The sequence below is a fragment of the Salmo salar genome, chromosome ssa17 (assembly GCF_905237065.1).
Source record: "Salmo salar chromosome ssa17, Ssal_v3.1, whole genome shotgun sequence".
NCBI classification, from domain to species: Eukaryota; Metazoa; Chordata; class Actinopteri; order Salmoniformes; family Salmonidae; genus Salmo; species Salmo salar.
The window spans coordinates 76,638,390-76,661,076 of NC_059458.1; the positions used below are offsets into that span (position 1 = coordinate 76,638,390).

Below are 22,687 nucleotides of genomic sequence, written 5' to 3' on the forward strand. Positions count from 1 at the left end.
CAAGTGATCAATGCTGTTGTAGATTCCTGACAGATAATTAGAGCCCATTGTGAAGATCTCCACAGACCTGTGATGACCTATGACCTGCTATCTGGAACGTGCACGCTCTATGAGATTACAGCAGAAGAAACGTATCCAGGTAGTTACTGTAGCCTCAACATGTAACCAGGGATGTTGTTCATTTAAAGGTTGAATGTTACATTAGTTTGTATTATAGCCTTACTGCTGGGATGGTTCCATCTGAACCACTGGCTTCATCCCATTCTTTAACTTCTGGTTGGATAGTTCCATCTGAACCACTGGCTTCATCCCATTCTTTAACTTCTGGTTGGATAGTTCCATCTGAACCACTGGCTTCATCCCATTCTTTAACTTCTGGTTGGATAGTACCATCTGAACCACTGGCTTCATCCCATTCTTTAACTTCTGGTTGGATAGTACCATCTGAACCACTGGCTTCATCCCATTCTTTAACTTCTGGTTGGATAGTACCATCTGAACCACTGGCTTCATCCCATTCTTTAACTTCTGGTTGGATAGTTCCATCTGAACCACAGGCTTCATCCCATTCTTTAACTTCTGGTTGGATAGTACCATCTGAACCACTGGCTTCATCCCATTCTTTAACTTCTGGTTGGATAGTACCATCTGAACCACTGGCTTCATCCCATTCTTTAACTTCTGGTTGGATAGTTCCATCTGAACCACTGGCTTCATCCCATTCTTTAACTTCTGGTTGGATAGTTCCATCTGAACCACTGGCTTCATCCCATTCTTTAACTTCTGGTTGGATAGTTCCATCTGAACCACTGGCTTCATCCCATTCTTTAACTTCTGGTTGGATAGTACCATCTGAACCACTGGCTTCATCCCATTCTTTAACTTCTGGTTGGATAGTACCATCTGAACCACTGGCTTCATCCCATTCTTTAACTTCTGGTTGGATAGTACCATCTGAACCACTGGCTTCATCCCATTCTTTAACTTCTGGTTGGATAGTTCCATCTGAACCACTGGCTTCATCCCATTCTTTAACTTCTGGTTGGATAGTTCCATCTGAACCACTGGCTTCATCCCATTCTTTAACTTCTGGTTGGATAGTACCATCTGAACCACTGGCTTCATCCTATTCTTTAACGTCTGGTTGGATAGTACCATCTGAACCACTGGCTTCATCCCATTCTTTAACTCCTGGTTGGATAGTACCATCTGAACCACTGGCTTCATCCCATTCTTTAACTTCTGGTTGAGCTGGTGGCAGGTTAATAGACTATTTATTCTATTTCAAATGTGATATTGAATTGTGTTTGGTTGTCAACGCAACCAAATATCAACATTTGAAGGATATGCTTCTTCTGCTTGGATAGTTCCATCTGTGCTGAGTCTGGCTTTAATTCCAGTTTGGATAGTTCCATCTCCGTTGAGTGTGGATTTAATTCCAGTTTGGATAGTTCCATCTGTGCTGAGTCTGGCTTTAATTCCAGTTTGGATAGTTCCATCTGTGCTGAGTCTGGCTTTAATTCCAGTTTGGATAGTTCCATCTGTTCTGAGTCTGGCTTTAATTCCAGTTTGGATAGTTCCATCTGTGCTGAGTCTGGCTTTAATTCCAGTTTGGATAGTTCCATCTGTGCTGAGTCTGGCTTTAATTCCAGTTTGGATAGTTCCATCTGTGCTGAGTCTGGCTTTAATTCCAGTTTGGATAGTTCCATCTGTGCTGAGTCTGGCTTTAATTCCAGTTTGGATAGTTCCATCTGTTCTGAGTCTGGATTTAAATCCAGTTTGGATAGTTCCATCTGTGCTGAGTCTGGCTTTAATTCCAGTTTGTCATGTAATTAATAATCGATATTGATTGGATTCACGTCTCCATGTCAACCAAAAAAACCTAAGGACTAAATCAAATCAAACTTGAAATGCTCTTTAAATCCAGTTTGATTCGATTGAATCCTATTTGTAATTGTATTCCTATTCCTAGACACCTCTTGAAACCCGAGGCCAATATGTTTGGTCTAGTTTCAGATGAATCCTAGACTGAACTGAAACAACACCTGTTGATGGCTTCTCTAATGCTGTACAGGCCTAAACAGCCTCATAGATGCTGTATGATAGATACAGTTTGGTTACATTTCATTTGCTCTATTCAACCTACACTTTAGAATAACTTTGATAGCAACCGTGAATCTATTAACTAAGCGGAGATTTCTCAGCAAGCATTCTCACGTTAGCACATTGGTAATTGTCAGTGACAAATATCCTAGCTAAGAATGGCTGGGTTTGGATAAACCCTGGATGGGAGACTGAAGGGATTGCTGTAGATAGATGAACTCTGCAGTAGCAGGTGCTGCCCAGCATCTTGTTTTTTCTTCTTATAGTGGATGTTACTTTGAAGATCTGGCATTGTTTTAAAGGTACAAATTCAACATATTTTATACTAGGTTTGTCTATGTTGAAAATTGGTTACCATGATGACCTAGCAGTTAAGAGCATTGGGCCAGTATTTTATTTAACTAGGCAAGTCGGTTAAGAACAAATGATTATTTACAATGTCGGCCTACCGGGGAACAGTGGGTTAACTGCCTTGTTCAGGGGCAGAACAACAGATTTTTACCTTGTCAGCTCAGGGATTCGATCTAGCAACCTGTCGGTTACTAGTCCAACACTCTAACCACTAGGCTACCTGCTGCCCCTACACTCTAACCACTAGGCTACCTGCTGGTTACTAGTCCAACGCTCTAACCACTAGGCTACCTGCTGGTTACTAGTCCAACGCTCTAACCACTAGGTTACCTGCTGGTTACTAGTCCAACGCTCTAACCACTAGGCTACCTGCTGGTTACTAGTCCAACGCTCTAACCACTAGGCTACCTGCTGGTTACTAGTCCAACGCTCTAACCACTAGGCTACCTGCTGGTTACTAGTCCAACGCTCTAACCACTAGGTTACCTGCCACCCCGAGAGGTCACTGGTTCGAATCCCCAAGCCGACTAGGTGAAAAATCTGTAGATGTGTCCTTGAGCAAGGCGCTTAACCCAAACTTCTCCTGTAAGTCTCTCTGGATAATAGAGTCTGCTAAATGACTCACTACTGTAAGTCTCTCTGGATAATAGAGTCTGCTAAATGACTCACTACTGTAAGTCTCTCTGGATAATAGAGTCTGCTAAATGACTCACTACTGTGCGACTCTGGATAAGAGAGTCTGCTAAATGACTCCCTACTGTAAGTCTCTCTGGATAAGAGAGTCTGCTAAATGACTCACTACTGTAAGTCTCTCTGGATAAGAGAGTCTGCTAAATGACTCACTACTGTAAGTCTCTCTGGATAAGAGAGTCTGCTAAATGACTCCCTACTGTAAGTCTCTCTGGATCAGAGAATCAGCTAAATGACTCACTACTGTAAGTCTCTCTGGATAAGAGAGTCTGCTAAATGACTCACTACTGTAAGTCTCTCTGGATAAGAGAGTCTGCTAAATGACTCAAATGTAATCCTGTAGTGAAATATTACCCACAAAACAACAGTTTAAATTGATTACTTCTTTCAAATCCAAATCCACGTAGATTCCACATCACAACACGTTGACAAATGACGCTAGAACATCGTTGATTTAAACAGTTTGTGGTCAGTGGGAGATCTCTATTAGCTCAACTTTTCTTAAACTATCACTGATCATCATCATTACCAGGGACCGTTAGGCCAGACTATCTCTGATCAGGGACTGTTAGACCAGACTATCACTGATCAGGGACTGTTAGACCAGACTATCTCTGATCAGGGACTGTTAGACCAGAATATCTCTTATCAGGGACTGTTAGACCAGACTATCTCTGATCAGGGACTGTTAGACCAGACTATCTCTGATCAGGGACTGTTAGACCAGACTATCTCTGATCAGGGACTGTTAGACCAGACTATCTCTGATCAGGGACTGTTAGACCAGAATATCTCTGATCAGGGACTGTTAGACCAGAATATCTCTGATTAGGGACTGTTAGACCAGAATATCTCTGATCAGGGACTGTTAGACCAGAATATCTCTGATCAGGGACTGTTAGACCAGACTATCTCTGATCAGGGACTGTTAGACCAGACTATCTCTGATCAGGGACTGTTAGACCAGACTATCTCTGATCAGGGACTGTTAGACCAGACTATCACTGATCAGGGACTGTTAGACCAGACTATCTCTGATCAGGGACTGTTAGACCAGAATATCTCTGATCAGGGACGTTTCAGTCAACTCCTGCTGAGAATGAGTCTGTCCTAACATGGACACCGTCAGGGACTGTTAGAGACTGATTCAGGAATGTCCACACTGTCCCACCTCTCCTCAACATCAAGTCTCCTCATTGGCTGAGTGGACGTGAGGAGCAGGTACCTGTCCAGTAAACTCACCTCTGATTGCAGAGCTGGCAGGCGAAGCAGTCCAGGTGATAGACGTTCTCTTTAGCTCTCATCACCATCTCAAAGGCTGGGATCAGCTTACTGCAGGCCGCACAGTTCCCTGTTACACCAAACAACCTGCAGAAGAGACAGAGACAGGAGGAACGCACTGTTAGAACAGGAGAGAACAGACCTCCTGTAGACACCCAGCATGATAGAGATAGATAGAGATCCAGGAGAGAACAGACCTCCTGTAGACACCCAGCATGATAGAGATAGATAGAGATCCAGGAGAGAACAGACCTCCTGTAGACACCCTAGCATGATAGAGATAGATAGAGATCCAGGAGAGAACAGACCTCCTGTAGACAACTAGCATGATAGAGATAGACAGAGATCCAGGAGAGAACAGACCTCCTGTAGACACCCAGCATGATAGAGATAGATAGAGATCCAGGAGAGAACAGACCTCCTGTAGACACCCAGCATGATAGAGATAGATAGAGATCCAGGAGAGAACAGACCTCCTGTAGACACCCAGCATGATAGAGATAGACAGAGATCCAGGAGAGAACAGACCTCCTGTAGACACCCAGCATGATAGAGATAGATAGAGATCCAGGAGAAAACAGACCTCCTGTAGACACCTAGCATGATAGAGATAGATAGAGATCCAGGAGAGAACAGACCTCCTGTAGACACCCGGCATGATAGAGATAGACAGAGACACAGGGGAGAACAGACCTCCTGTAGACACCCAGCATGATAGAGATAGATAGAGATCCAGGAGAGAACAGACCTCCTGTAGACAACTAGCATGATAGAGATAGACAGAGATCCAGGAGAGAACAGACCTCCTGTAGACACCTAGCATGATAGAGATAGACAGAGATCCAGGAGACAACAGACCTCCTGTAGACACCTAGCATGATAGAGATATTTTGTATTTATTTTTATTTTTTCCACCTTTGTTTAACCAGGTAGGCAAGTTGAGAACAAGTTCTCATTTACAATTGCGACCTGGCCAAGATAAAGCAAGCAGTTTGACACATACAACAACACAGAGTTACACATGGAGTAAAACAAACATACAGTCAATAATATAGTAGAAAAAAAAGTCTATGTACAAAGTGAGCAAATGAGGTGAGATAATGGAGGTAAAGGCAAAAAAGGCCATGGTGGCGAAGTAAATACAATATAGCAAGTAAAACACTGGAATGGTAGATTTGCAGTGGAAGAAAGTGCAAAGTAGAAATATAAATAATGGGGTGCAAGGCAGCAAAATAAATAAATAAATACAGTAGGGGAAGGGGTAGTTGTTTGGGCTACATTATAGATGGGCTATGTACAGGTGCAGTGATCTGTGAGCTGCTCTGATAGCTGGTGCTTAAAGCTAGTGAGGGAGATAAGTGTTTCCAGTTTTAGAGATGTTTGTAGTTCGTTCCAGTCATTGGCAGCAGAGAACTGGAAGGAGAGGCGGCCGAAGGAGGAATTGGCTTTGGGGGTGACCAGAGAGATATACCTGCTGGAGCGCGTGCTACAGGTGGGTGCTGCTATGGTGACCAGCGAGCTGAGATAAGGGGGAACTTTACCTAGCAGGGTCTTGTGGTTTGGCGACGAGTATGAAGCGAGGGCCAGCCAACGAGAGCGTACAGGTCGCAGTGGTGGGTAGTATATGGGGCTTTGGTGACAAAACGGATGGCACTGTGATAGACTGCATCCAATTTATTGAGTCGGGTATTGGAGGCTATTTTGTAAATGACATCGCCGAAGTCGAGGATCGGCAGGATGGTCAGTTTTACGAGGGTATGTTTGGCAGCATGAGTGAAAGATGCTTTGTTGCGAAATAGGAAGCCAATTCTAGATTTAACTTTGGATTGGAGATGTTTGATGTGAGTCTGGAAGGAGAGTTTACAGTCTAACCAGACACCTAGGTATTTGTAGTTGTCCACATATTCTAAGTCAGAACCGTCCAGAGTAGTGATGCTGGACGGGCGGGCAGGTGCAGGCAGCGATCGGTTGAAAAGCATGCATTTAGTTTTACTTGTATTTAAGAACAGTTGGAGGCCACGGAAGGAGAGTTGAATGGCATTGGAGCTCGTCTGGAGGGTTGTTAACACAGTGTCCAAAGAAGGGCCAGAAGTATACAGAATGGTGTCGTCTGCGTAGAGGTGGATCAGAGACTCACCAGCAGCAAGAGCGACATCATTGATGTATACAGAGAAAAGTGTCGGCCCAAGAATTTAACCCTGTGGCACCCCCATAGAGACTGCCAGGGGCCCGGACAACAGGCCCTCCGATTTGACACACTGAACTCTATCAGAGAAGTAGTTGGCGAACCAGGCGAGGCAATCATTTGAGAAACCAAGGCTGTTGAGTCTGCCGATGAAGATGTGGTGATTGACAGAGTCGAAAGCCTTGGCCAGGTCAATGAATACGGCTGCACAGTATTGTTTCTTATCGATGGCGGTTAAGATATCGTTTAGGACCTTGAGCGTGGCTGAGGTGCACCCATGACCAGCTCTGAAACCAGATTGCATAGCGGAGAAGGTGCAGTGGGATTCGAAATGGTCGGTAATCTGTTTGTTGACTTGGCTTTCGAAGACTTTAGAGAGGCAGGGTAGGATAGATATAGGTCTGTAGCGGTTTGGGTCTAGAGTGTCTCCCCCTTTGAAGAGGGGGGATGACCGCAGCTGCTTTCAATCTTTGGGAATCTCAGACGACACGAAAGAGAGGTTGAACAGGCTAGTAATAGGGGTTGCAAAAATTTCGGCAGATCATTTTAGAAAGAAAGGGTCCAGATTGTCTAGCCCGGCTGATTTGTAGGGGTCCAGATTTTGCAGCTCTTTCAGAACATCAGCTGAATGGATATGGGAGAAGGAGAAATGGGGAAGGCTTGGGCGAGTTGCTGTGGGGGTGCAGTGCTGTTGACTGGGGTAGAGGTAGCCAGGTGGAAAGCATGGCCAGCCGTAGAAAAATGCTTATTAAAATTCTCAGTTATAGTGGATTTATCGGTGGTGACAGAGTTTCCTATCCTCAGTGCAGTGGGCAGTTGGGAGGAGGTGTTCTTATTCTCCATGGACTTTACAATGTCCCAGAACTTTTTTGAGTTTGTGTTGCAGGAAGCAAATTTCTGCTTGAAAAAGCTAGCCTTGGCTTTTCTAACTGCCTGTGTATATTGGTTTCTAACTTCCCTGAAAAGTTGCATATCACGGGGGCTGTTCGATGCTAATGCAGAACACCACAGGATGTTTTTGTGTTGGTTAAGGGCAGTCAGGTCTGGAGAGAACCAAGGGCTCTATCTGTTCCTGGCTATATATATAGCCAGGAACAGATAGAGGTATATATATAGGTATATATATATAGCCCTTTTCCAAGGGCTAGATATAGAGATCCAGGAGAGAACAGACCTCCTGTAGACACCTAGCATGATAGAGATAGATAGAGATCCAGGAGAGAACAGACCTCCTGTAGACACCTAGCATGATAGAGATAGATAAAGATCCAGGAGAGAACAGACCTCCTGTAGACACCTAGCATGATAGAGATAGATAGATGTCCATTATTGTCAGATTATAGATTTGTCCAAAAGAGATGTAAGAAGCAGAGACATGCTAAACAACCAGTTGACAGGACAGTAGAACACTGTCTCTGAACCTGGTCAATGTGGTCCTGGCACCACAGAGACAGACCACTGAAATAGACCAGAAATGGACAAGGCCGACGCAGGAAAAAACAGCTGGGCCACAGAAGTAGCAGCCAGGGTGAATGGAGCAGAACCACACTGAACTAACCAGGGAGTGGATGGACCTATTATCCATTATAACCTGGACCTCTCTCTCTCTCTCTCTCTCTTCCCCTTGCGCTCTCTCTCTCTGTCATCCCCCTGCTTCTCTCTCTCTCTTTCTCTCTCTCTCTATTCCCCCTGCTCTCTCGCTCTCTCTCTATTCCCCCTGCCCAAATTCTCTGTCTTTCCCCTGCTTCTCACTCTCTCTCTCTCTCTCTCTCTCTCTCTCTCTCTTTCTCTCTCTATTCCCCCTGCTCTCTCTCTGTCTTCCCACTGCTTCTCTCTCTCTCTATTCCCCCTGCTCTCTCTCTCTGTCTTCCCTCTGCTTCTCTCTCTCTTCACCCTGCTCTCTCTCTCTCTCTCTCTCTCTCTTCCCCCTGCTCTCTCTCTCTCTTCCCCCTGCTCTCTCTCTCTTCCCCCTGCTCTCTCTCTCTCTTCCCCCTGCTCTCTCTCTCTTCCCCCTGCTTCTCTCTCTCTCTTCCCCCTGCTCTCTCTCTCTTTCCCCCTGCTCTCTCTCTCTCTTCCCCCTGCTTCTCTCTCTCTCTCTCTCTCTCTCTCTCTCTCTCTCTATTCCCCTGCTCTCTCTCTGTCTTCCCCTCTGCTTCTCTCTCTCTCTCTTTCCCCCTGCTCTCTCTCTCTTCCCCCTGCTTCTTTCTCTCTCTTCCCCCTGCTCTCTCTCTCTTTCCCCCTGCTTCTCTCTCTCTCTATTCCCCCTGCTCAAATCTCTCTCTGTCTTTCCCCCTGCTTCTCTCTCTCTCTTCCCCTGCTCTCTCTCTCTCTCTCTCTCTCTCTCTTCCCCCTGCTCTCTCTCTCTCTTCCCCTGCTTCTCTCTCTCTCTATTCCCCCTGCTTCTCTCTCTCTGTCTTCCCTCTGCTTCTCTCTCTCTCTCTTCCCCCTGCCTCTCTCTCTCTCTTCCCCCTGCTCTCTCTCTCTCTTCCCCCTGCTCTCTCTCTTCTCTCTCTCTCTCTCTCTCTCTTCCCCCTGCTCTCTCTCTCTCTTCCCCCTGCTCTCTCTCTCTTCCCCCTGCTTCTCTCTCTCTCTCTTCCCCCTGCTCTCTCTCTCTCCCCCCTGCTCTCTCTCTCTCTCCCCCCTGCTCTCTCTCTTCCCTCTGCTCTCTCTCTCTTCCCCCTGCTCTCTCTCTCTTCCCCCTGCTCTCTCTCTCTTTTCCCCATGCTCTCTCTCTCTCTCTCTCTTCCCCCTGCTCTCTCTCTCTCTTCCCCCTGCTCTCTCTCTCTCTCTTCCCCCTGCTCTCTCTCTCTCTCTCTCTTCCCCCTGCTCTCTCTCTCTCTCTCTTCCCCCTGCTCTCTCTCTCTCTCTCTCCCCCCTGCTCTCTCTCTCTCTCTTCCCTCTGCTCTCTCTCTCTTCCCCCCTGCTCTCTCTCTCTCTCTCTTATCCCTGCTCTCTCTCTCTCTCTCTCTCTCTCTCTCTCTCTCTTCCCCCTGCTGAGGCAGCTTCCCAAATGGCAGGGCTCTGGTTGAAAGTAGTGCACTATATAGGGAATAGGGCTCTGGTCTAAAGTAGTACACTATATAGGGAATAGGGCTCTGGTCTAAAGTAGTGCACTATATAGGGAATAGGGCCCTGGTCTAAAGTAGTGCACTATATAGGGAATAGGGTTCCATTTGGAAAGCAGAGGTGTTCATAAGGTATTCCATTACTCCAGAAAAGCCACAGTGACCCAGAATCACTAGCAGGAAATACATTGGCTAACGACATCATAGAACACAATAATCTATTAGGAGAACGAGAAACCCCTTCAGGCTCTTACAGCAGCGGCCGGCGCACGGCGTTGTCCACATGATCAAACTGTCTCTCTGGTCTGTAGCTAAGAGATCCTGGTAACTACATGTCTCTCTCTCTCTGGTCTGTAGGTAAGAGATCCTGGCAAACTACATGTCTCTCTGGTCTGTAGGTAAGAGATCCTGGTAACTACATGTCTCTCTCTCTCTGGTCTGTAGGTAAGAGATGCTGATAACTGCATGTCTCTCTGGTCTGTAGGTAAGAGATCCTGATAACTACATGTCTCTCTCTCTCTGGTCTGTAGGTAAGAGATGCTGATAACTGCATGTCTCTCTGGTCTGTAGGTAAGAGATGCTGGTAACTACATGTATCTCTGGTCTGTAGGTAAGAGATGCTGGTAACTACATGTCTCTCTGGTCTGTAGGTAAGAGATCCTGGTAACTACATGTCTCTCTGGTCTGTAGGTAAGAGATCCTGGTAACTACATGTCTCTCTCTCTCTGGTCTGTAGGTAAGAGATGCTGATAACTGCATGTCTCTCTGGTCTGTAGGTAAGAGATGCTGGTAACTACATGTCTCTCTGGTCTGTAGGTAAGAGATGCTGGTAACTACATGTCTCTCTGGTCTGTAGGTAAGAGATCCTGGTAACTACATGTCTCTCTGGTCTGGAGGTAAGAGATCCTGATAACTGCATGTCTCTCTGGTCTGTAGGTAAGAGATCCTCGTAACTACATGTCTCTCTGGTCTGTAGGTAAGAGATCCTGATAACTGCATGTCTCTCTGGTCTGTAGGTAAGATATCCTGATAACTACATGTCTCTCTCTCTCTGGTCTGTAGGTAAGAGATCCTGGTAACTACATGTCTCTCTGGTCTGTAGGTAAGAGATCCTGGTAACTGCATGTCTCTCTGGTCTGTAGGTAAGAGATCCTGGTAACTGCATGTCTCTCTGGTCTGTAGGTAAGAGATCGTGATAACTACATGTCTCTCTGGTCTGTAGGTAAGAGATCCTGATAACTACATGTCTCTCTGGTCTGTAGGTAAGAGATCCTGATAACTACATGTCTCTCTGGTCTGTAGGTAAGAGATCCTGGTAACTACATGTCTCTCTCTTTCTGGTCTGTAGGTAAGAGATCCTGATAACTACATGTCTCTCTCTTTCTGGTCTGTAGGTAAGAGATCCTGGTAACTACATGTCTCTCTCTTTCTGGTCTGTAGGTAAGAGATCCTGATAACTACATGTCTCTCTGGACTGTAGGTAAGAGATCCTGGTAACTGCATGTCTCTCTGGTCTGTAGGTAAGAGATCCTGATAACTACATGTCTCTCTGGTCTGTAGGTAAGAGATCCTGGTAACTACATGTCTCTCTGGTCTGTAGGTAAGAGATCCTGATCTAATGAATGATCTGAGAAAGGCACATGGATACAGCAGGGTTGGTTACTAACCGTCAAAGTGTCCCAAATGGCAAGTTGTAGTTTATTTCACAGATTTTACACTTTAGAAAAATCATTGAATTCAATTAAAGATGTGTGTTATAGGAGGTAAAAAGATACATCTCAGTATGAAGGAATATCACTTTACATGGTTTACCTGAAACATTTGAGTAATGCATGAACTCCAGGCTGATGAATGATGGAAGATATTGGTGTATAAAAGCAATGTTTTAAAGGCTTTAGTCTGTCAGGTGGAATCAAAACAGTGTTCTGTTTCTCACATCCCCGGTGTCTGTCTGGGACCTTCTCTCCTCTCAGTTTAAGGCGGTCGTGGCAGACATATTGGAAAATGAATGTCACACTGTTTTGTTTTGAGAAATTCTAGACAGAGCCCTTTTGCAATCATAAAGTGTGTGTGTGTGTGTGTGTGTGTGTGTGTGTGTGTGTGTGTGTGTGTGTGTGTGTGTGTGTGTGTGTGTGTGTGTGTGTGTCCGCCCATCATATCCCATGAATTGACCTCCCACATAGATACAATCCCTCTCTCCGTGAGCGTTGAGCAGCTCTCACAGCACAAGACAAAAGGGTCAATGATAAACCACAAAGATGAAAAAGCCAAAGAGTCTACAACTAGAGTCTACAACTAGAGAGTCTACAACTAGAGTCTACAACTAGAGAGTCTACAACTAGAGTCTACAACTAGAGAGTCTACAACTAGAGTCTACAACTAAAGAGTCTACAACTAGAGTCTACAACTAGAGTCTACAACTAAAGAGTCTACAACTAGAGTCTACAACTAAAGAGTCTACAACTAAAGAGTCTACAACTAGAGTCTACAACTAGAGTCTACAACTAGAGAGTCTACAACTAGAGTCTACAACTAGAGAGTCTACAACTAGAGTCTACAACTAGAGAGTCTACAACTAGAGTCTACAACTAGAGAGTCTACAACTAGAGTCTACAACTAGAGAGTCTACAACTAGAGTCTACAACTAGAGAGTCTACAACTAGAGTCTACAACTAGAGAGTCTACAACTAGAGTCTACAACTAGAGTCTACAACTAGAGAGTCTACAACTAGAGTCTACAACTAGAGTCTACAACTAGAGAGTCTACAACTAGAGAGTCTACAACTAGAGTCTACAACTAGAGTCTACAACTAGAGAGTCTACAACTAGAGAGTCTACAACTAGAGAGTCTACAACTAGAGAGTCTACAACTAGAGTCTACAACTAGAGTCTACAACTAGAGAGTCTACAACTAGAGAGTCTACAACTAAAGAGTCTACAACTAGAGTCTACAACTAGAGAGTCTACAACTAGAGAGTCTACAACTAGAGAGTCTACAACTAGAGTCTACAACTAGAGAGTCTACAACTAGAGAGTCTACAACTAGAGAGTCTACAACTAGAGAGTCTACAACTAGAGAGTCTACAACTAGAGAGTCTACAACTAGAGTCTACAACTAGAGAGTCTACAACTAGAGAGTCTACAACTAGAGAGTCTGCAACTAGAGTCTACAACTAGAGAGTCTACAACTAGAGTCTGCAACTAGAGTCTACAACTAGAGAGTCTACAACTAAGAGTCTACAACTAGAGAGTCTACAACTAGAGTCTACAACTAGAGAGTCTACAACTAGAGAGTCTACAACTAGAGAGTCTACAACTAGAGAGTCTACAACTAGAGAGTCTACAACTAAGAGTCTACAACTAGAGAGTCTACAACTAGAGAGTCTACAACTAGAGAGTCTACAACTAAGAGTCTACAACTAAAGAGTCTACAACTAGAGTCTACAACTAGAGAGTCTACAACTAAGAGTCTACAACTAGAGAGTCTACAACTAGAGAGTCTACAACTGAGAGTCTACAACTAAGAGTCTACAACTAGAGAGTCTACAACTAGAGAGTCTACAACTAAAGAGTCTACAACTAGAGAGTCTACAACTAGAGTCTACAACTAGAGAGTCTACAACTAGAGAGTCTACAACTAGAGAGTCTACAACTAGAGAGTCTACAACTAGAGAGTCTACAACTAAGAGTCTACAACTAGAGAGTCTACAACTAGAGAGTCTACAACTAGAGAGTCTACAACTAGAGAGTCTACAACTAAAGAGTCTACAACTAGAGAGTCTACAACTAGAGAGTCTACAACTAGAGAGTCTACAACTAGAGAGTCTACAACTGAGAGTCTACAACTAGAGAGTCTACAACTAGAGAGTCTACAACTAGAGAGTCTACAACTAGAGAGTCTACAACTAAAGAGTCTACAACTAGAGAGTCTACAACTAGAGTCTACAACTAGAGAGTCTACAACTAGAGAGTCTACAACTAGAGAGTCTACAACTAGAGAGTCTACAACTAGAGTCTACAACTAAAGAGTCTACAACTAGAGAGTCTACAACTAGAGAGTCTACAACTAGAGAGTCTACAACTAGAGTCTACAACTAAAGAGTCTACAACTAAGAGTCTACAACTAAAGAGTCTACAACTAGAGAGTCTACAACTAGAGAGTCTACAACTAGAGAGTCTACAACTAGAGTCTACAACTAGAGTCTACAACTAGAGAGTCTACAACTGAGAGTCTACAACTAGAGAGTCTACAACTAGAGTCTACAACTAGAGAGTCTACAACTAAAGAGTCTACAACTAGTCTACAACTAGAGTCTACAACTAGAGTCTACAACTAAAGAGTCTACAACTAGAGTCTACAACTAGAGAGTCTACAACTAAAGAGTCTACAACTAGAGAGTCTACAACTAGAGTCTACAACTAGAGAGTCTACAACTAGAGAGTCTACAACTAGAGAGTCTACAACTAGAGAGTCTACAACTAGAGAGTCTACAACTAGAGAGTCTACAACTAGAGAGTCTACAACTAAAGAGTCTACAACTAAAGAGTCTACAACTAGAGTCTACAACTAGAGAGTCTACAACTAGAGTCTACAACTAGAGAGTCTACAACTAGAGAGTCTACAACTAGAGAGTCTACAACTAGAGAGTCTACAACTAGAGAGTCTACAACTAGAGTCTACAACTAGAGAGTCTACAACTAGAGAGTCTACAACTAGAGAGTCTACAACTAGAGTCTACAACTAGAGAGTCTACAACTAGAGAGTCTACAACTAGAGTCTACAACTAGAGAGTCTACAACTAGAGAGTCTACAACTAGAGAGTCTACAACTAGAGAGTCTACAACTAGAGAGTCTACAACTAGAGTCTACAACTAGAGAGTCTACAACTAGAGAGTCTACAACTAGAGAGTCTACAACTAGAGAGTCTACAACTAGAGTCTACAACTAGAGAGTCTACAACTAGAGAGTCTACAACTAGAGTCTACAACTAAAGAGTCTACAACTAGAGAGTCTACAACTAGAGTCTACAACTAGAGAGTCTACAACTAGAGAGTCTACAACTAGAGTCTACAACTAAGAGTCTACAACTAGAGAGTCTACAACTAGAGTCTACAACTAGAGAGTCTACAACTAGAGAGTCTACAACTAGAGAGTCTACAACTAGAGAGTCTACAACTAGAGTCTACAACTGAGAGTCTACAACTAAAGAGTCTACAACTAGAGAGTCTACAACTAGAGAGTCTACAACTAGAGAGTCTACAACTAGAGAGTCTACAACTAGAGTCTACAACTAGAGAGTCTACAACTAGAGTCTACAACTAGAGAGTCTACAACTAAAGAGTCTACAACTAGAGAGTCTACAACTAGAGTCTACAACTAGAGAGTCTACAACTAGAGAGTCTACAACTAGAGAGTCTACAACTAGAGAGTCTACAACTAGAGGTCTACAACTAGAGAGTCTACAACTAGAGAGTCTACAACTAGAGAGTCTACAACTAGAGAGTCTACAACTAGAGAGTCTACAACTAGAGTCTACAACTAGAGAGTCTACAACTAGAGAGTCTACAACTAGAGAGTCTACAACTAGAGAGTCTACAACTAGAGAGTCTACAACTAAGAGTCTACAACTAGAGAGTCTACAACTAGAGAGTCTACAACTGAGAGTCTACAACTAGAGAGTCTACAACTAGAGAGTCTACAACTAAAGAGTCTACAACTAGAGAGTCTACAACTAGAGTCTACAACTAGAGTCTACAACTAGAGAGTCTACAACTAGAGTCTACAACTGAGAGTCTACAACTAGAGAGTCTACAACTAGAGAGTCTACAACTAGAGAGTCTACAACTAGAGAGTCTACAACTAAAGAGTCTACAACTAAAGAGTCTACAACTAGAGAGTCTACAACTAGAGAGTCTACAACTAGAGAGTCTACAACTAGAGAGTCTACAACTAGAGAGTCTACAACTAAAGAGTCTACAACTAGAGAGTCTGCAACTAGAGTCTACAACTAGAGAGTCTACAACTAGAGAGTCTACAACTAGAGAGTCTACAACTAGAGAGTCTACAACTAGAGAGTCTACAACTAGAGAGTCTACAACTAGAGAGTCTACAACTAGAGAGTCTACAACTAGAGAGTCTACAACTAGAGAGTCTACAACTAGAGTCTACAACTAAAGAGTCTACAACTAGAGAGTCTACAACTAGAGAGTCTACAACTAGAGAGTCTACAACTAGGGAGTCTGCAACTAGAGTCTACAACTAGAGAGTCTACAACTAGAGAGTCTACAACTAGAGAGTCTACAACTAAGAGTCTACAACTAAAGAGTCTACAACTAGAGAGTCTACAACTAGAGTCTACAACTAAAGAGTCTACAACTAGAGAGTCTACAACTAGAGTCTACAACTAAAGAGTCTACAACTAGAGAGTCTACAACTAGAGTCTACAACTAGAGAGTCTACAACTAGAGAGTCTACAACTAGAGTCTACAACTAGAGAGTCTACAACTAGAGAGTCTACAACTAGAGAGTCTACAACTAGAGAGTCTACAACTGAGAGTCTACAACTAGAGTCTACAACTAAAGAGTCTACAACTAGAGAGTCTACAACTAGAGAGTCTACAACTAGAGAGTCTACAACTAGAGAGTCTACAACTAGAGTCTACAACTAAGAGAGTCTACAACTAGAGAGTCTACAACTAGAGAGTCTACAACTAGAGAGTCTACAACTAGAGAGTCTACAACTAGAGTCTACAACTAAGAGTCTACAACTAGAGAGTCTACAACTAGAGAGTCTACAACGAGAGTCTACAACTAGAGAGTCTACAACTAGAGAGTCTACAACTAGAGTCTACAACTAGAGAGTCTACAACTAGAGAGTCTACAACTAGAGTCTACAACTAGAGAGTCTACAACTAGAGAGTCTACAACTAAAGAGTCTACAACTAGAGAGTCTACAACTAAAGAGTCTACAACTAAAGAGTCTACAACTAGAGAGTCTACAACTAGAGTCTACAACTAAGAGTCTACAACTAGAGAGTCTACAACTAGAGAGTCTACAACTAAAGAGTCTACAACTAAAGAGTCTACAACTAGAGAGTCTACAACTAGAGAGTCTACAACTAGAGAGTCTACAACTAAAGAGTCTACAACTAGAGTCTACAACTAGAGAGTCTACAACTAGAGAGTCTACAACTAGAGTCTACAACTAGAGAGTCTACAACTAGAGTCTACAACTAGAGTCTACAACTAGAGAGTCTACAACTAGAGAGTCTACAACTAGAGAGTCTACAACTAGAGAGTCTACAACTAGAGTCTACAACTAGAGAGTCTACAACTAGAGAGTCTACAACTAGAGAGTCTACAACTAGAGAGTCTACAACTAGAGAGTCTACAACTAGAGAGTCTACAACTAGAGAGTCTACAACTAGAGAGTCTACAACTAGAGAGTCTACAACTAGAGAGTCTACAACTAGAGAGTCTGCAACTGAGAGTCTACAACTAGAGAGTCTACAACTAGAGAGTCTACAACTGAGAGTCTACAACTAGAGAGTCTACAACTAGAGAGTCTACAACTAGAGAGTCTACAACTAGAGAGTCTACAACTGAGAGTCTACAACTAGAGTCTACAACTGAGAGTCTACAACTGCATAGAGTCTACAACTAGAGAGTCTACAACTAAAGAGTCTACAACTAGAGAGTCTACAACTAGAGAGTCTACAACTAGAGTCTACAACTAGAGAGTCTACAACTAGAGTCTACAACTAGAGTCTACAACTAGAGAGTCTACAACTAGAGAGTCTACAACTAGAGAGTCTACAACTAAAGAGTCTACAACTAAAGAGTCTACAACTAGAGAGTCTACAACTAGAGAGTCTACAACTAAAGAGTCTACAACTAGAGTCTACAACTAGAGAGTCTACAACTAAAGAGTCTACAACTAGAGAGTCTACAACTAGAGAGTCTACAACTAAAGAGTCTACAACTAGAGAGTCTACAACTAGAGAGTCTACAACTAGAGAGTCTACAACTAAAGAGTCTACAACTAGAGAGTCTACAACTAGAGAGTCTACAACTAGAGAGTCTACAACTAGAGAGTCTACAACTAGAGTCTACAACTAGAGAGTCTACAACTAGAGAGTCTATAACTAGAGAGTCTATAACTAGAGAGTCTACAACTAGAGAGTCTACAACTAGAGTCTACAACTAAAGAGTCTACAACTAAAGAGTCTACAACTAAAGAGTCTACAACTAGAGAGTCTACAACTAGAGTCTACAACTAGAGTCTACAACTAAATAGTCTACAACTAGAGTCTACAACTAGAGTCTACAACTAGAGAGTCTACAACTAGAGAGTCTACAACTAGAGAGTCTACAACTAGAGTCTACAAGTAAAGAGTCTACAACTAAAGAGTCTACAACTAGAGAGTCTACAACTAGAGAGTCTATAACTAGAGAGTCTACAACTAGAGAGTCTACAACTAGAGAGTCATCAACTAAAGAGTCTACAACTAAAGAGTCTACAACTAGAGTCTACAACTAGAGAGTCTACAACTAGAGTCTACAACTAGAGAGTCTACAACTAGAGAGTCTACAACTAGAGAGTCTATAACTAAAGAGTCTACAACTAGAGAGTCATCAACTAAAGAGTCTACAACTAAAGAGTCTACAACTAGAGAGTCTACAACTAGAGAGTCTACAACTAGAGTCTACAACTAAAGAGTCTACAACTAAAGAGTCTACAACTAGAGTCTACAACTAGAGAGTCTACAACTAGAGAGTCTACAACTAGAGAGTCTACAACTAGAGAGTCTACAACTAGAGTCTACAACTAGAGTCTACAACTAAAGAGTCTACAACTAAAGAGTCTACAACTAAAGAGTCTACAACTAGAGTCTACAACTAAAGAGTCTACAACTAGAGAGTCTACAACTAGAGTCTACAACTAAAGAGTCTACAACTAGAGAGTCTACAACTAGAGTCTACAACTAAAGAGTCTACAACTAGAGAGTCTACAACTAGAGTCTACAACTAAAGAGTCTACAACTAGAGAGTCTACAACTAGAGTCTACAACTAAAGAGTCTACAACTAGAGAGTCTACAACTAGAGAGTCTACAACTAGAGAGTCTACAACTAGAGTCTACAACTAGAGTCTACAACTAAAGAGTCTACAACTAAAGAGTCTACAACTAAAGAGTCATCAACTAGAGAGTCTACAACTAGAGAGTCTACAACTAGAGTCTACAACTAAAGAGTCTACAACTAGAGAGTCTACAACTAGAGAGTCTACAACTAGAGAGTCTACAACTAGAGAGTCTACAACTAGAGTCTACAACTAAAGAGTCTACAACTAGAGAGTCTACAACTAGAGAGTCTATAACTAGAGAGTCTACAACTAGAGTCTACAACTAGAGAGTCTACAACTAGAGAGTCTACAACTAGAGTCTACAACTAGAGAGTCTACAACTAGAGAGTCTACAACTAGAGTCTACAACTAGAGTCTACAACTAGAGTCTACAACTAGAGTCTACAACTAGAGAGTCTACAACTAGAGAGTCTACAACTAAAGAGTCTACAACTAAAGAGTCTATAACTAGAGAGTCTACAACTAGAGTCTACAACTAGAGTCTACAACTAGAGAGTCTATAACTAGAGAGTCTACAACTAGAGAGTCTACAACTAAAGAGTCTACAACTAAAGAGTCTACAACTAGAGAGTCTACAACTAGAGTCTACAACTAGAGAGTCTACAACTAGAGTCTACAACTAAAGAGTCTACAACTAGAGAGTCTACAACTAGAGTCTACAACTAGAGAGTCTTCAACTAGAGAGTCTACAACTAGAGAGTCTACAACTAGAGAGTCTACAACTAGAGTCTACAACTAGAGAGTCTACAACTAAAGAGTCTACAACTAGAGTCTACAACTAAAGAGTCTACAACTAGAGTCTACAACTAGAGTCTACAACTAGAGAGTCTACAACTAAAGAGTTTACAACTAGAGAGTCTACAACTAGAGAGTCTACAACTAGAGAGTCTACAACTAGAGAGTCTACAACTAGAGAGTCTACAACTAGAGTCTACAACTAAAGAGTCTACAACTAAAGAGTCTACAACTAGAGTCTACAACTAGAGAGTCTACAACTAGAGAGTCTACAACTAGAGTCTACAACTAGAGAGTCTACAACTAGAGAGTCTACAACTAGAGTCTAAAACTAGAGTCTACAACTAGAGAGTCTACAACTAGAGAGTCTACAACTAGAGAGTCTACAACTAGAGAGTCTACAACTAGAGTCTACAACTAGAGAGTCTACAACTGAGAGTCTACAACTAGAGTCTACAACTAGAGAGTCTACAACTAAAGAGTCTACAACTAGAGAGTCTACAACTAGAGAGTCTACAACTAGAGTCTACAACTAGAGAGTCTACAACTAGAGTCTACAACTAGAGTCTACAACTAGAGAGTCTACAACTAAAGAGTCTACAACTAGAGAGTCTACAACTAAAGAGTCTACAACTAAAGAGTCTACAACTAGAGTCTACAACTAGAGAGTCTACAACTAAAGAGTTTACAACTAGAGAGTCTACAACTAGAGAGTCTACAACTAAAGAGTCTACAACTAGAGAGTCTACAACTAGAGAGTCTATAACTAAAGAGTCTACAACTAAAGAGTCATCAACTAGAGAGTCTACAACTAGAGAGTCTACAACTAGAGAGTCTACAACTAGAGAGTCTACAACTAGAGAGTCTACAACTAGAGTCTACAACTAGAGAGTCTACAACTAGAGAGTCTATAACTAGAGAGTCTATAACTAGAGAGTCTACAACTAGAGAGTCTACAACTAGAGTCTACAACTAGAGAGTCTCTACAAACAGAGTCTACAACTAGAGAGTCTACAACTAGAGAGTCTGCAACTAGAGTCTACAACTAGAGTCTACAACTAGAGTCTACAACTAGAGAGTCTACAACTAAAGAGTCTACAACTAAAGAGTCTATAACTAGAGAGTCTACAACTAGAGTCTACAACTAGAGTCTACAACTAGAGAGTCTATAACAAGAGAGTCTACAACTAGAGAGTCTACAACTAAAGAGTCTACAACTAAAGAGTCTACAACTAGAGAGTCTACAACTAGAGTCTACAACTAGAGAGTCTACAACTAGAGTCTACACCTAAAGAGTCTACAACTAGAGAGTCTACAACTAGAGTCTACAACTAAAGAGTCTACAACTAGAGTCTACAACTAGAGAGTCTACAACTAGAGTCTACAACTAGAGTCTACAACTAAAGAGTCTACAACTAGAGAGTCTACAACTAGAGAGTCTACAACTAGAGTCTACAACTAGAGAGTCTTCAACTAGAGAGTCTACAACTAGAGAGTCTACAACTAGAGAGTCTACAACTAGAGTCTACAACTAGAGTCTACAACTAAAGAGTCTACAACTAGAGTCTACAACTAGAGAGTCTACAACTAGTCTACAACTAGAGTCTACAACTAGAGAGTCTACAACTAGTCTACAACTAAAGAGTCTACAACTAAAGAGTCTACAACTAGAGTCTACAACTAGAGAGTCTACAACTAAAGAGTCATCAACTAAAGAGTCTACAACTAGAGAGTCTACAACTAGAGAGTCTACAACTAGAGAGTCTACAACTAGAGTCTACAACTAGAGTCTACAACTAGAGAGTCTACAACTAGAGAGTCTACAACTAAAGAGTCTACAACTAGAGAGTCTACAACTAGAGAGTCTACAACTAGAGTCTACAACTAGAGAGTCTATAACTAGAGAGTCTACAACTAGAGAGTCTACAACTAAAGAGTCTACAACTAAAGAGTCTACAACTAGAGAGTCTACAACTAGAGTCTACAACTAGAGAGTCTACAACTAGAGTCTACAACTAAAGAGTCTACAACTAGAGAGTCTACAACTAGAGTCTACAACTAAAGAGTCTACAACTAGAGTCTACAACTAGAGAGTCTACAACTAGAGTCTACAACTAGAGTCTACAACTAAAGAGTCTACAACTAGAGAGTCTACAACTAGAGTCTACAACTAAAGAGTCTACAACTAGAGAGTCTACAACTAGAGTCTACAACTAGAGAGTCTTCAACTAGAGAGTCTACAACTAGAGAGTCTACAACTAGAGAGTCTACAACTAGAGTCTACAACTAAAGAGTCTACAACTAGAGTCTACAACTAAAGAGTCTACAACTAGAGTCTACAACTAGAGTCTACAACTAGAGAGTCTACAACTAAAGAGTTTACAACTAGAGAGTCTACAACTAGAGAGTCTACAACTAGAGAGTCTACAACTAGAGAGTCTACAACTAGAGAGTCTACAACTAGAGTCTACAACTAAAGAGTCTACAACTAAAGAGTCTACAACTAGAGTCTACAACTAGAGAGTCTACAACTAGAGAGTCTACAACTAGAGTCTACAACTAGAGAGTCTACAACTAGAGAGTCTACAACTAGAGTCTAAAACTAGAGTCTACAACTAGAGAGTCTACAACTAGAGAGTCTACAACTAGAGAGTCTACAACTAGAGAGTCTACAACTAGAGTCTACAACTAGAGAGTCTACAACTAGAGTCTACAACTAGAGTCTACAACTAGAGAGTCTACAACTAAAGAGTCTACAACTAGAGAGTCTACAACTAGAGAGTCTACAACTAGAGTCTACAACTAGAGAGTCTACAACTAGAGTCTACAACTAGAGTCTACAACTAGAGAGTCTACAACTAAAGAGTCTACAACTAGAGAGTCTACAACTAAAGAGTCTACAACTAAAGAGTCTACAACTAGAGTCTACAACTAGAGAGTCTACAACTAAAGAGTTTACAACTAGAGAGTCTACAACTAGAGAGTCTACAACTAAAGAGTCTACAACTAGAGAGTCTACAACTAGAGAGTCTATAACTAAAGAGTCTACAACTAAAGAGTCATCAACTAGAGAGTCTACAACTAGAGAGTCTACAACTAGAGAGTCTACAACTAGAGAGTCTACAACTAGAGA

At 42.2% G+C, this 22,687-nt stretch overlaps 1 protein-coding gene across 6 annotated transcripts in view; it reads right to left on the minus strand.

The window, feature by feature from the left end:
- The window catches only part of LOC106609845 (LIM domain only protein 3), a 139,617-nt gene that overhangs the window by 26,749 nt on the left and 90,181 nt on the right, over window positions 1-22,687 (minus strand). For all 6 annotated transcript variants that reach the window (XM_045700169.1, XM_045700170.1, XM_045700171.1 and 3 more), the window contains one exon: window positions 4,387-4,512. In XM_045700169.1, the coding sequence (XP_045556125.1) occupies window positions 4,387-4,512 (126 nt within the window). The remainder of the gene's footprint in view (window positions 1-4,386; window positions 4,513-22,687) is intronic.